Source organism: Tachyglossus aculeatus, chromosome 7 (genome assembly GCF_015852505.1).
Source record: "Tachyglossus aculeatus isolate mTacAcu1 chromosome 7, mTacAcu1.pri, whole genome shotgun sequence".
In the NCBI taxonomy this organism is placed as follows: Eukaryota; Metazoa; Chordata; class Mammalia; order Monotremata; family Tachyglossidae; genus Tachyglossus; species Tachyglossus aculeatus.
Window position 1 is genome coordinate 23157552 of NC_052072.1, and position 15532 is coordinate 23173083.

A 15532-nucleotide genomic window follows, 5' to 3' on the forward strand; every position below is an offset into this window, starting at 1 on the left:
GCTGGCATGCTGCGGGCACGTTGCGGCCACACTGCGGCCACGCTGCGGCCAGGGCTGAACACTACAGCTCGTGCTGGGGCCTGGTCTGCTCCTTTGCAAGTCGCTCTTGGGGACAGGAATCCCTAAATCTAGACTGTAAGCTCACTGTGGGCAGAGAATGTGTCTGTTTATTGTTATAGTGTACTCTCCCAAGCGCTTAGCACACTGCTCTCCAAACAGTAAGCACTCAATAAATACTGACTATTTATGGGACTTACTGACTAAATCAGAGAGGGGCATCGCTGGGAAGTCCCCATTCCGAGCTCCGCATCCGAATACTTCTGGATCACCTGGATCACATGTGTCAGCCCTTTCCCAGACTGTTGTCTGTCTCCCCCTCCTAGACTGTGAGCCCACTGTTGGGTAGGGACTGTCTCTATATGTTGCCAATTTGTACTTCCCAAGCGCTTAGTACAGTGCTCTGCACATAGTAAGCGCTCAATAAATACGATTGATGATGATGATGTCCACTGAGAATTGCTGATACTGAAACGGCAGCATCCGGCCTTATTTCTTAGTACAGTGCTTAGTGCTTAGTACGCTGCTCTGCACACAGTAGGCACTCAATAAATACAATTGGATCAATGAATATGTCTTTGCTTCTGTGGCCTTCTTGATGGCTCTAGCTTACTTTCCCCTCTGCTCTCTCCTTAGCGTGGGAGCTTCTCAACGGCTGGAAGAGTCTTCCCCTTCTGTTGTAAATCTGTCAGAACCTAGCCACAGAGGCTCATTAGAGATTGTTCATAATAATGATGCTCTGCTCTGCTCTTTCTCCTGTATCTCTAGGGTCCCAGCCCCAGCTGGGGCTTTTGGGAGCCCGTACTTTTGAGGGGTTCAAAAAAAGAAGAAAGGGGCTTCTCTCTACTCAATCTCTAAAGATATCACTAAAGGCCAGGGGGAAATCCTCTGCTCCACAGAGGTTCACTCCACAAATAACACCTCCCCTCCACCGCCCGAAAGTCAGGGCCTCTCAAAGATCTGCCCTGATTTTGTTCCCTAGCTCACACTGAAATGTCAGTACCCTTGGATGGAGAACGAAAGGAGAGTGTAAAGCAATAGAAAAGGAAAAGGTGGGAGGAGGTGAACACAGCTTGTGGTGGAAAAGGAGGAAGTTCAACACGCTCTATTGAGCATATTAAAAATCACCCTCCGGGGGCAATATAAATATAACTGTACCGTATCATATTGGCACTTTCTTAGTTAAGTGGGAGATTTAATGACGTGACAATGAAGAACTGGTGGGGAGGTATTGATTAATGAAATAAAACATTTAGAAGGGAGCATGTCCCTTTTATAGTTGACAACTTTTCATTTTCCGTGTTGGGGTGAAATTTAAGGTCAGAGCTTGGCAATGGAGCTTCGAGGATGATAATAGAACATAGGTCTGTTTGGCAGATTAATATGTGACTGTGAAATTTAGATGAATAGATCATTATAAAGTTTAAAAATGGCAACAGATGCTTGTTTTTAAGGATTCTTTCCATTCCCCAGCAGACCAGACCTTAGAAGTGTCTCAATGACATATGTGAAAGAAGTTCCACTCTCTTCCGAAAATGATTTACAAAAATGTTTTAGTTCTTATATTCATCTCAATATGGATTTACAGCTCAAAGTAATTTTGCCCATTTACAGTACTGACAGTTTCAGTAGCTCCCTGTATGACAGATGGGAAAAAAATATTTTCTTTATTCAATCCTCTGGAAATTATGTCATTTGGAAATAGCAACTGCTCTCAATTCTCCACTTTTATATTGAAAAAGGAAGCACCAAAAATTGAAATGTGAAACAGAAAAATTCACACTAGTTGCATATAATAACTGTGGTATTTGTTAGGAGTTTACTATGTGCCAAGCACTGTACTAAGTGTGGGGGTAGATACTAAATCATCAAGTCCCACATGAGGCTCACAGCCTAAGTAGGAAGGAGAACAAGCACTGAATCCCTATTTTGCAGATGAGAGAACTGAGGCACAGACAAGTTAAGCGACTTGCCCAAGGTCACACAGGAGGCACAAGGGGGAGCTGGGATTAGAACCCAGGTCCTCTGACCCCCAGGCTCGTGCTCGTCCCACTAAACCACATAGCCTTCTTTTCCGAAAATAACAGAATGATTTAGGAAATAAACAATGAAGGATTAGAATCTAAGAGACAATTTTGAGAAGATTCACAAAAAGACTGGTAAAGGTTTTTCTCTTTTCCAAGACAAAAGAATTTAAAGGACTTACCAATACAAAAATTTTCAGGGTATGACCATTCACCACTTGGAAGACAAACCACAGCATTGGAAAAGTTGGGGTCTTTTACAAAACCAGGAAAACATTTATACTTTAAAATAGTGCTCATAGGGTATTTTGTATGGACGATCTCTGTGGGTCTGGCATTCTCTACTTTGGGGGGTGGCCCACATTCACCTAAAGAAAAAAAAGATGGCTTTAATAAAGGATAAAACCAACCATATGGAAAATTTCTGAATTAAATAAAGGAGCACATCCTGCCCTACCCCTAGGCTGCAACTGCCACCCACTCTCTTGACAACAAATGAGCCTCTGTGGTTTATTTTTCCCTGAGTTGGAAGCAATGTTGCTTGATGTACTGTACAGAATTTCCATATTTTACCAGACCAGAAAATAAGCACTGCATGTCCAGGGCCTAAAATATATGGCAAATATGAAAATGACAACAGGCCCAAAGAAGAGAAGTCACTGAACCTAAAAGTAATGGAGTGCATTCTGTTTCTCCTTTTCTTTTCCCTTTTTGATTTGTTTTTATAAGAAAGTGAGTTTGAGGAAATAGGAATTAATTTTCTCCAGAAAGCCCCTTTTTCTCCCTAATTATTTCTATATTTAGCTGTTCTCTGGGATAGGAAGCCAATGATATATACTAAGAGATCTTTATCAGTGTGGGCAAGTGGGGATGATAAAACTGATGGGTGACAGCTCCTTCCAAGTTGTGAATTTTGTCTCATTTGCATTTGCTTCCCGCACACTAACTGGCACTGGCACTGTTCATTTCTCCCTTTTTGTGTAATAGTCCTCCCGAAATCCCTGCTCCAGGAGAGTCTAATTTCCAATTTCTGTACACTGAGTTGGTCTGCTTTTTACTGATGTCTCCTAGCTATCCACAGCTATGTCACATCCCAGGAGATTTTGTTTCATCACGTCTAAAACATTTATTGATCCTTCCCATTTATGCTCTCCTCACTTCAGTTCATCACAGAGCAGCTATTGTCCCTTCTCTTCACATGCCTCAGTCAACTGATCGGCTCCTAGTATGTCACCCAACAAAGTGTCATTGATCAATCCATCAATCATTGGCATTTATCAAGCACTTTGTACAGAGTGCTGTACTAAACACTTGTGGCTGCTGTGACTACTAGCATTATTTAGATAATAATAATGGCATTTATTAAGCACTTACTATGTGCAAAGCACTGTTCTAAGCACTGGGGAAGTTACAAGGTGATCAGGTTGTCTCATGGGGGGCTTACAGTCTTAATCCCCATTTTACAGATGAGGTAACTGAGGCACAGAGAAGTTAAGTGACTTGCCCAAAGTCACACAGCTGATAACTGGTGGAGCCGGGATTTGAACACATGACCTCTGACTCCAAAGCCCGGGCTCTTTCCACTGAGCCATGCTGCTTCTAGATATAGGTGGTGTAGACTGTGAGCTCTTTGTGGGCAGGGAATGTGTCTGTTATTGCATTGTACTCTCCCAAGAGCTTAGTACAGGGCTTTGCACACAGTAAGCACTCAATAAATATGACTGAATGAATGAATGAATGGACTAAACCTCATTCCAGGATCTGGAATTTCCTCCTTCTTCATACCTGACAGACGATCACTCTCCCCTCCTTCAAAGCCTATTGAAAGAAAATCTCCTCCAAGAGGCCTTCCCTGACTCAGCTCTCCCTTTCTCTTCTCCCATTCCCTTTTGCTTTGCCCTTGCACTTGGATTTGCAAGTGCAAATTCACTTCATTCGCCCCTCCCTCAGCTCCACAGCAGTTATGTACATATCCATAATTATTGTATATTAATGTCTATCTCACCTCTAGACGGTAAACTTACTGTGAACAAGGAACATATCCACCAACTCTGTTACACTGTACTCTCCCAAGGACTTAGTACAGTGCTCTGCACACTGTAAGTGCTCAAATAGACGCAATTTGATTGTTAAGAATGGTATATAGGGGATACAGATGGAATTCCTCTACAAGTTGAATGTAGCATTTGTGTTAGCTTCAGGGTTTAGGGTGGTTTAGAAGACTGAACAATACAACTGCTCTATAGATTTGAAGTTGGTGTGAAGCTTGATGTCCTTGGACAGTCACCCAAGGACATATTAATCTTCTTTGGAATGTCTCCTTCTCGCATTTTTGCAAAGTGCACTGCCCAACTTGCAGAATTCAATGATGGCATTCGGTTTGGTTAAAGGTCCGTGGTTGTTTGTAGGGATTTTCAGGTGAAGGCTGATACTTGGATCTTCTTCAGGCTAACTGCCAATGCAATTTGCTGATTCTGAAAAGGGGTTTATAATCATCTCCCTGGCTTCTTAATAATAATAATAATTGTGGTATTTGTTAAGTGCTTACTATTTGTCAGGCACTGTACTAAGAACTGGGGTAGCTACAAGGTAAGTGGGTTGGACACGGTCCCTGTCCCACACAGGGCTCACAGTCTCTATCTCCATTTTACAGATGAGGGAACAAAAGCACAGAGAGTGAAGTGACTTGCCCAGGGATACACAGCAGACAAGTGGCAGGCCCAGAATTAGAACCCAGGTCCTTCTGACTCCCAGGCCAATAGTCTATCCATTAAGCCACGCTGCTTCTTGTGTATGTGCTTCAGAGCAGTCATTAGAATATGAACCCCTGGATGGCTGACTGATTGAGTGATTGATTCAATAACTTTTCTTGATGCTCTTATCTTGTTGATTTGGAATCAAGTCTCTAAAGATCAGAAGTGTATTCTGACACCATCTTCCAGAATCCCAGTTGTATCTTCACATCTTCGAGTATGACAGCATAGAAGAGTTTGGACAATAAATCAGTCAATCATATTGATTAAGCGCTTACTGTGTGCAGAGCAGTGTACCAAGCGCTTAGGAGAGTACCGTGTAATAGAGTTTTAGACACATTCCCTGCCCACAACAAGCTTACAGTCTAGAGGATTGCATGGCATAGTGGATAAAGCATGGGCCTGGGCATCAGAAGGACATGGGTTCTGATCCCAGCTCTGCCACGTGTCTGCTGTGTGACCTTGGACAAGTCATTTCACTTTTCTGGGCCTCAGCTACCTCATCTAGAAAATGGCGATTGAGATTGTGAGCCCCATGTGGGACAGGGACTGTGTCCAACCTGATTAACTTGGATCTACCCCAGTACTTAGAACAGCGCTTGGCACATAGTAAGCGCTTAACAAGTACCAGAAGCATTATTATTATTATTATTGAATGATTTGAACAACACGGGACCTAATACAGAGCATTGTTTTACTCCACTGGCGAAGGGGAAAGGATCGGACGTGGTCATTCCTATTTTTTTTAAAATGGTATTTGTTAAGCGCTTACACTGTGCCAGACACCGTAATATTCTGGTGCAATCAATGGTATTTATCGAATGCTTGCTCTGTGCAGAGCACTGAACTAAGCACTTGTGCAGCTGGCTACATCTCTATTATAGTAATCTTAGGAACTAATGAACTTTTGAGGGATGCCAAACTTTTCTTTCATAAATGCCAGAGCCCAGGTCTGTTGATGATGTCAAATGCTTCTGTGAAGCAGCCGAGTCTCAAAATTTGAGGATTATTCCACCGTGGTTCAGTGGAAAGAGCACGGGCTTTGGAGTCAGAGGTCAGGGGTTCAAATCCCAGCTCCATCAATTGTCAGCTGTGGGACGTTAGGCAAGTCACTTAACTTCTCTGTGCCTCATTTACCTCATCTGTAAAATCGGGATGAAGAATGTGAGCCCCATGTGAGACAACCTGATCACCTTGTATCCCCCCACCCCCTCCCAGGGCTTAGAACACTGCTCTGCACATAGTAAGTGCTTAACAAGCGCCATCATTATTATCCCAGCCCTTAGAACAGTGCTTTGCACGTAGTAAGCACTTAATAAATGCCAACACTATTATTATTATTATTATTATTATTAAGGGAGTGGTCAGCAGTGTCCAAGGAAGCCAAGAGGTTGAGAAGGATTAGGAGAGAGTATTTTCAAAATGATAATGCCAAAGGTGAGACTGCAGGTACGAAGGCAAGTGTTAGGAAGAGAAAATCTCTTTCACCCTTGGTCCGTGACAATATCGTTATGTGTCTTTTCTGTCCCTTTGCCATTAGGTTGAGCATTCCTCAAAGCAGAAATGTGTGCCCTACTCCCAGCTGGACATGCGCTAACATTGTTTTTGCAGAAATAGGGACGGTTTGTGCAGAGCACAATACTCTTTCCCCTTGTGCTCCTGTGGCCCATGCCATGACCTGAAAAATGGCTGTTGGACTCGGTTATGATGCAAAAACACATGGGAAAATAAAAGCAATCATATAAAATTCAGCATATTACTATTCTCAAGTCTCTGGGGCTGGTGGGTGCCAAAATGATCTAAATCCAATTTGAAGCCATCTCTTCCCACAATTTGATACGACTTATCCTGGACGGACCACAAAAGTGATTCTCCTAACAGCCTAATTTCAGATGGAGACCTACTGGTGGTCTTGGAGTTTTGCATAGTTTTAATTAAATTTTGGTCATAAGTTGGAGCATTTGAAAATGAAAACGGCACTGGGGATGAGACAGGAGAAGCACTAAAAGGGAAGCAAGAAAAGGTGAAAGAAGCCTTTTAAAGAAAGAAGTAGTGTGGTGTATGCATGTATATGTGTGTGTGGGGGCGGGGGGGGGGGGGGTGATCCGGAAGGGCTTGGAAGTAGGAAGATAAGAAGAAATTCAGGTGCATTAGTCACCTAAGATGGGGCTGATTCAGTCCTTATAAAAATACACCAGATAATGCACTAGCTGAGCTGAAGCCAAGGAGAGCAGATCAGAAGCCCATCATTGCCCAAGGTGATAATGATAATAATAATAATAACAATGGCATTTATTAAGCACTTATTTTGTGCAAAGCACTGTTATAAGAGCTGGGGAGGTACACGGTGATCAGGTTGTCCCACAGGGGGCTCACAGTCTTAATCCCCATTTTACAGATGAGGTAACTGAGGCACAGAGAAGTTAAGTGACTTGCCCAAAGTTACACAGCTGACAGTTGGCAGAGCTGGGATTTGAACCCATGACCTCTGACTCCAAATCCCAAGCTCTTTCCACTGAGCCACGCGGATGGGGGGGTGGGCTCTGTCCAGAAGGCCAGGGGCAAGGAGTTTGATGGGCCTGATGCTTGGTGCTTGAGAAGGGTCAGGCCAAACATTTCCTGGAGGCAATGGAGGACGGTTGGGGTCTAGGGACTCTATCCGTCACCAAATCCTGTCTGTTCCACCTTCACAACATCGCTAAATTCTGCCCTTTCCTCTCCATCCAAACTGCTACCACGTTAATCCAATCACTCATCCTATCCTGCCTGGATTACTGCATTGGTCTCCTTGCTGATTTCCCAACCTCCTGTCTCTCCCCACCACCATACTTCACTCTGCTGCCCTGGTCATTTTTCTACAAAAACCTTCAGGACATGTCACCCCCCCTCCTAAAAAATCTCCAGTGGTTGCCTACCCACCTCGGTATCAAACAGAAACTCCTCACTCAAAAACTCTCAGCTCGCTTCTCTCCTTCTACAACCCAGCCCATACATTTCACTCCTCTAGTGCTAACCTTCTCACTGGGCCTCCATCTCACCTGTCTTGCCGCTGACCCCTAGCCCATGTCCTGCCTCTGGTCTGGAACCCCCTTCTCTCCTCAGATCCGCCAGACAATTACTCTCCCCCCTTTCAAAGCCTTCCTGAAGGCCCATCTCCTCCAAGAGGCCTTCCCAGATTAAGCCCCACTTTTCCTCATCTCCCATTCCCATCTGCATCTCCCTGACTTGCTCCCTTTGCTCTCCCCCCCCGCCATCCCCACAGCACTTATGTACATATCTGTCATTTTATTTATTTGTATTGATGTCTGTCTCCCCCTCTCCATGCATTCAATCGTATTTATTGAGCACTTACTGTGTGCAGAGCACTGTATTAAGCACTTAGACTATAAGCTCATTGTGGGCAGGGAATGTCACTCTTTATTATTGTATTGTACTGTCCCAAGAAGTTTGTACAGTGCTCTGCACACAGTAAGTGCTCAGTAAATATGAATGAATGAATGAAACCTACTGTACTCTCCCAAGTGATTAATACAGTGTTGACACAGTAAGGGCTCAATAAATACTATCGATTGATCCTTGATCGTGACTTAACAATAATAATAATAATACTGATGGTATTTGTTAAGCGCTTACTCTGTGCCAAGAACTGTTCTAAGCACTGGGGTAGATACAGGGTAATCAGGTTGTCCCACGGTGGGGGGCTCACAGTCTTAATCCCCATTTTACAGATGAGATACCTGAGGCACAGAGAAGTGAAGTGGCTTGCCCAAGATCACACAGCAGACAAGTGTCTGCTTCGATAGCTCAGTTGGTAGAGCGAAGGACTGCAGTAGTGAATACGTAGGCATTCTTGAGTCATTGGTTCGATTCCCGTTCGAAGGACTCTACTTTCTTTCGCCCTGCCCCGCAGACTGTGAGCCCGTTGTGGGCAGGGATTGTCTCTCTTAGTTGCTGCATTGTGCTTTCCAAGCGTTTAGTACAGTGCTCTGCCTATAGTAAGCGCTCAATAAAAACGATTGAATGAATGACCAAGTGGCGGAGGTGGGATAAGAACATCCTCTGACTCCCAAACCCGTGCTCTTTCCTCTAAGCCACGCTGCTTCTCTGCCTCCCGACTGCACTGCATTCTCCCAAGCGCTCAGTCCAGTGCTCTGTGCACAGGGAGCGCACAATAAATACCCTCGATTGATGGATCGCTCCATCGCCCCTTCCCCCAAATTACTTAAGTTACTCAACCTAACTCCGCCACTTGTCAGCTGTGTGACCTTGGGCAAGTCACTTAACTTCCCTGTGCCTCGGTTATCTCATCTGTAAAATGGGGATGAAGACTGTGAGCCCCACTTGGGACAACCTGATAATCTTGTATCTACCCCAGCGCTTAGAACAGTGCTTGGCACACAGTAAGCACTTAACAAATGCCGTTATTATTATTATTAATCCCCATTTTGCAGATGAGGGAACTGAGGCACAGAGAAGTTAAGTGACTCTGGGGAAGTGATTCATTCAATTGTATTTATCAATCAATCAATCAGTCGTATTTATTGCGCACTTACTGTGTGCAAGGACTGTACTAAGCGCTTGGGAAGTACAAGTTGGCAACATATAGAGACAGTCCCTACCCAACAGTGGGCTCACAGTCTAAAAGAGTCTATTGAGAGCGCTTACTGTGTGCAGAGCACTGGACTAAGCGCTTGGGAAGTACAAGTCGGCAACGAATAGAGACGGTCCCTACCCAACAAGGGGCTCGTGGTCTAGAAGTGGCCCATTCCCCCAAACTTTGGCGTTGCCATGGCGACAGGTGCATCTCCTCCCCGGCCCGGGATGGGGGTAAGTGGTACCCAGGGCGTCCCACTCACTGCGCGCGGCGGGTGGGAGCATCAGGAGCAGCAGCAGCAGCAGGGACGGGGGCGGGGGCCCCGCCGGGACCCCCAGGGGCCACAGCCAAGAAGGGGTGTCGGGGTTCATGCCCCCCACGGAGGGCTCCCGGAGGATGGAGGATGGAGGATGGAGGATGCGACCAGCTGGTCCCACCGCGGGCGCCGCGCTACTGGACCGCGCTGAGCCGAGACGCTAGGCGGCGCTAAGGGGCCGGGGCCCGGGGGGGGCGCTGACGTCACGGGAGGGGCGGGGCTCCGCTCCACCAATCATCAATCATCATCATCAATCGTATTCATTGAGCGCTTACTGTGTGCAGAGCACTGTACTAAGCGCTTGGGAAGTACAAGTTGGCAACATATAGAGACAGTCCCTACCCAACAGTGGGCTCACAGTCTAACTTGAACTCCAATCAATCAATCAATCGTACTTATTGGGCGCTTACTGTGTGCAGAGCGCTGTACTAAGCGCTTGGGAAGTACAAGTTGGCAACATAGAGAGACAGTCCCTACCCAACAGTGGGCTCACAGTCTAACTTGAACTCCAATCAATCAATCAATCAATCAATCAATCGTATTTATTGGGCGCTTACTGTGTGCAGAGAGCTGTACTAAGCGCTTGGGAAGTACAAGTTGGCAACATAGAGAGACGGCCCCTACCCAACAGTGGGCTCACAGTCTAAAAGGGGGAGACAGAGAACAAAACCAAACATACTAACAAAATAAAATAGAATAGATAGGTACAGGTAAAATAAATAAATAAATAAATAGAGTAATAAATATGTACAAACATATATACATATATACAGGTGCTGTGGGGAAGGGAAGGAGGTAAGATGGGGGGCGCTCTGCACACAGTAAGCCCTCAATATTGTACTTTCCCAAGCGCTTAGCACAGCGCTCTGCACACAGTAAGCACTCAATAAATACAATTGAATGAATGAATAATAATGGCATTTTATTAAGCACTCACTATGTGCAAAGCCTTCCCTCCACAGCCCTACTGAGAGCTCACCTCCTCCAGGAGGCCGTCCCAGACTGAGCCCCCTCCTTCCTCTCCCCCTCCCCATCCCCCGCGCCTTACCTTATTCATTCATTCATTCATTCATTCGGTCGTATTTATTGAGCGCTTACTGTGTGCACAGCACTGTACTAAGCGCTTGGGAAGTACAAGTTGGCAACATATAGAGACGGTCCCTACCCAACAGCGGGCTCACAGTCTAGAAGGGGGAGACAGACAACAAAACAAAACATATTAACAAAATAAAATAAATAGAATAAATATGTATAAATAAAATAAATAGAGTAATAAATATGTACAAACATATATACACATATACAGGTTCAATCGTATTTATTGAGCGCTTACTGTGTACAGAGCACTGCACTAAGTGCTTGGGAAGTACAAGTTGGCAACATATAGAGACGGTCCCTACCCAACAGCGGGCTCACAGTCTAGAAGGGGGAGACAGACAACAAAACATATTAACAAAATAAAATAAATAGAATAAATATGTACAAATACATAAATAAATAAATAGAGTAATCAATACGTACAAACATATATACATACATACGGTTCCATCGTATTTCTTGAGCGCTTACTGTGTGCACAACACTGTACTAAGCGCTTGGGAAGTACAAGTTGGCAACATATAGAAACGGTCCCTACCCAACAATGGGCTCACAGTCTAGAAGGGGGAGACAGACAAAAAAAAACAAAACATGTGGACGGGTGTCAAGTCGTCAGAACAAATAGAAGTAAAGCTAGATGCACAATAAAGCTGGACTTGCCCAAAGTCACTTATTCATTCATTCAATCGTATTTATTGAGCACTTACTGTGTGCAGAACACTGTACTAAGTGCTTGGGAGGTACAAGTTGGCAACCTATAGAGATGGTCCCTATCCAACAGTGGGCTCACAGTCTACCTCCTTCCACTCCCCACAGCACCTGTATATATGTATATATGTTTGTACGTATTTATTACTCTATTTTATTTGTACATATTTATTCTATTTATTTTATTTTGTTAATATGTTTTGTTTTGTTCTCTGTCTCCCCCTTCTAGACTGTGAGCCCGCTGTTGGGTAGGGACCATCTCTATATGTTGCCAACTTGTACTTCCCAAGCGCTTAGTACAGTGCTCTGCACACAGTAAGCGCTCAATAAGTACGATTGAATGAATGAATGCAAAGCTCTGTTCTAAGCGCTGGGGAGGTTACAACGTACTCAGGCAGTCCCATGGGGGGCTCACAGGCTTAATCCCCATTTTACAGATGAGATCACTGAGGACCAGAGAAGTTAAGTGACTTGCCCAAAGTCACAGGGCTGACAACTGGCAGAGTCGTGATTTGAACCCATGACCTTTGATTCCAAAGCCCGTGCTCTTTCCACTGAGCCATGCTAATTGTACTTTCCAAGCACTTAGTAATAATAATAATAATAACAATACTGCTACTACTAATAATAATGGTATTTGAAGCGCTTACTATGTGCCAAGCACTGTTCTAAGCACTGCGGTGGGGGGGGGGGGAATACAAGGTGATCAGGTTGTCTTATCCCACGTGGGGCTCAAGCGTGGCTTAGTGGAAAGAACACGGGCTTGGAAGTCAGAGGTCATGGGTTCTAATCCTAACTCCGCCACTTGTCAGCTTTGTGACTTTGGGCAAGTCACTTAACTTCCCTGTGCCTCAGTTATCTCATCTGTAAAATGGGGGTGAAGGATGTGAGCCCTACTTGGGACAACCTGATAATCTTGTATCTACCCCAGCGCTTAGAACAGTGCTTGGCACATAGTAAGCACTTAACAAATACCGTTATTATTATTATTAATCCCCATTTTGCAGATGAGGGAACTGAGGCACAGAGAAGTTAAGTGACTTGCCCAAAGTTACACAGCTGACAAATGGCAGTGCCGAGATTAGAACCCATGACCTCTGACTCCCAAGCCCACGATCTTTCCTCTGAGCCGTGCTGCTTCTCTAAAGTGCTCTGCACTCAATGAGCGCTCAATAAATAAATAAATAAATAAATAAATAAAACAGAAACATTCCCTGACCACAAAGAGCTCAGTGCATTGCTTAGTGCAGTACTCTGCACATAAAATATTTTGATCTCTGTCTTCACCTTTCTAGACTGTGAGCCTGTTGCGGGCCGGGATTGTCTCTATTTCTTGCCAAATTGTCCTTTCCAAGCGCTTAGTACAGTGCTGCAAACAGTAAGTGCTCAATAAATATGATTGAATGAATGAATCAAATGAATGAATAAAAGCACTTTAAAGCTTAATTAAGCACTTAATCCCCTTGCCCCCTCCTACCTCACCTCTCTGCTCTCCTAATCCAACCCCACCAGTACACTTCACTCCTCTAATGCCAACCTCCTCAATGGGCCTCCATCTCCTCTATCTCACTGCCCTCCTTTCACCCACATCCTGCCTCTGGTCTGGAACACCTTCCCTCCTCAGATCTGACAGATATTTGCTCTCCCCACCCTTCAAAGCCTTATTGAAGGCCCATCTCCTCCAAGAAGCCTTCCCTGACTAAGCCCTCCTCTCCTCTTCTCTTCTTCCACTCCCTTCTGTGTCACCCTGACTTGCACCCTTCATTCATCCTCCCTTCCATCCCCACAGCACATATGTATAAACAGACACATCTGTAATTTATGTATGTATGTATAGTAATGCCCATCTCCCCCCCTAGACTGATCTCATTTCGGGCAGGGAATGTGCCTGTTTATTGTTGTATTGTATGCTCCCATGCGCTTAGTACAGTGCTTTGCACACAACAAGTTCAACTCCAACTCTCTCCTAGATCTCCTCCAATCTGGCTTCCATCCCCTACACTCCACCGAAACTGCCCTCTCAAAGGTCACCAATGACCTCCTTCTTATAAAATCCAGTGGCTTCTACTCTATCCTAATCCTCTTCGACCACTCAGCTGCCTTTGATACTGTGGACCACCCACTTCTCCTCAACACGTTTTCCAACCTTGGCTTCACGGACTCCATCTTCTCCTGGTTCTCCTCTTACCTCTCTGGCCGTACATTCCCAGTCTCCTTCACGGGCTCCTCCTCCCCCTCCCATCCCCTTACTGTAGGGGTTCCTCAAGGGCCAATTCTTGGTCCCCTTCTGTTCTCCATCTGTACTCACTCCCCTGGTGAACTCATTCACTCCCACAGCTTCAATTATCATCTCTACGTGGATGATACCCAAATCTATATCTCTTCCCCTGTTCTCTCTACCTCCCTCCAGGCTCACATCTCCTTCTGCCTTCAGGATATCTCCACCTGGACATCATCCGGCTACCTAAAACTCAGCATGTCCAAGACAGAGCTCCTTATCTTCCCTCCCAAATCCTGTCCTCTCCCTGACTTTCCAGTCACTGTGGATGGCACTACCATCTTCCCTGTCTCACAAGTCCGCAACCTTGGTGTCATCCTTGACTCCACTCCCTCATTCACCCCACACATCCAATCCGTCACCAAAACCTGCTGGTCTCACCTTCACAACGCCAAGATCCACCCTTTCCTCTCCATCCAAACTGCTACCTTGCTGGTTCAATTTCTCATCCTATCCCGACTGGATTACTGCATCAGCCTCCTTTCTGATCTCCCATCTTCCTGTCTCTCCCCACTTCAGTCTATACTTCACTCTGCTGCCTGGATTATCTTTCTACAGAAATGCTCTGGGCATGTCACTCCCCTCCTCAAAAATCTCCAGTGGTTGCCTATCAACCTCCACATGAAGCAAAAACTCCACACTATTGGCTTCAAAGCTCTCCATCACCTTGCCCCTTCCTACCTCACCTCCCTTCTCTCCTTCTCCAGGCCAGCCCGCACACTCCGCTCCTCTGCCACTAACCTCCTCACAGGTGCCTCTTTCTCACCTGTCCCAATGTCAACCACTGACCCACATCCTACCTCTGGCCTGGAATGCCCTCCCTCCACACATCATTAATAAAATAGAGTAATACATTTGTACAAATATACACAAGTGCTGTGGGGAGGGGAAGGGGGGAGGGCAGAGGGAGGGAATGGGGGCCATGGGAAGGAGAGGAGGAGCAGAGGAAAAAGCAGGGACTCAGTCTAGGAGCTAGTTTGGTGGATGTGTGGAGGGAGGGCATTCTAGCCCAGAGGAATCTGAAAAACAATCTCAAAGCCCTACCAAGAGCTCACCTCCTCCAGGAGGCCTTCCCAGACTGAGCCAGTGGCTCAGCCCCCACTTTTTCCTCTGCTCCTCCTCCCCTCCCCATGGCCCCCACTCCCTCCCTCTGCCCTACCCCCTCCCCCTCCCCACAGCACTTACGTATACTTGTACATATTTATTACTCTATTTTATTAATGATGTGCATATATTAGAGAAGCAGCATGGCTTAGCGGAGAAAGCACGGGCTTGGGAGTCAGAAGTCATGGGTTCTAATCCCTGCTTCACCACTTGTTAGCCGTGTGACTTCAGGCAAGTCACAACTTCTCTGTGCCTCAGCTCCCTCATCTGTAAAATGGGGATGAAGACTGTGAGCCCCCCGTGGGGCAACCTGATCACCGTGTACCTCCCCAGAGCTTAGAACAGTGCTTTGCACAAAATAAGTGCTTAATAAATGTCATCATCATTATTATTATTATTCCATTTATCTATTTCGATGATATTGACACCTGTCTGCTTGTTTTGTTATTGTTATTGACACTTGTCTACTCTATATGTTGCCGATTTGTACTTCCCAAGCGCTTAATACAGTGCTCTGAGCACAGTAAGTGCTCAATAAATACGATTGAATGAATGAATAAATGAATTGTGCTTAGAATTACAGCACTTAGAACTGTGCTC

The 15532-nt window shown here is 45.4% G+C and overlaps 1 protein-coding gene across 1 annotated transcript in view; it reads right to left on the reverse strand.

Moving 5' to 3' along the window:
- Positions 1-2426, reverse strand: part of LOC119930497 (complement receptor type 2-like) — a 68495-nt gene extending 66069 nt beyond the window's left edge. Inside the window, exon 1 of the mRNA XM_038748867.1 lies at positions 2264-2426. Within this exon, the coding sequence (XP_038604795.1) occupies positions 2264-2381 (118 nt within the window). The 5' untranslated portion in view covers positions 2382-2426. The remainder of the gene's footprint in view (positions 1-2263) is intronic.
- Between the last annotated feature and the right edge of the window lie 13106 nt (positions 2427-15532).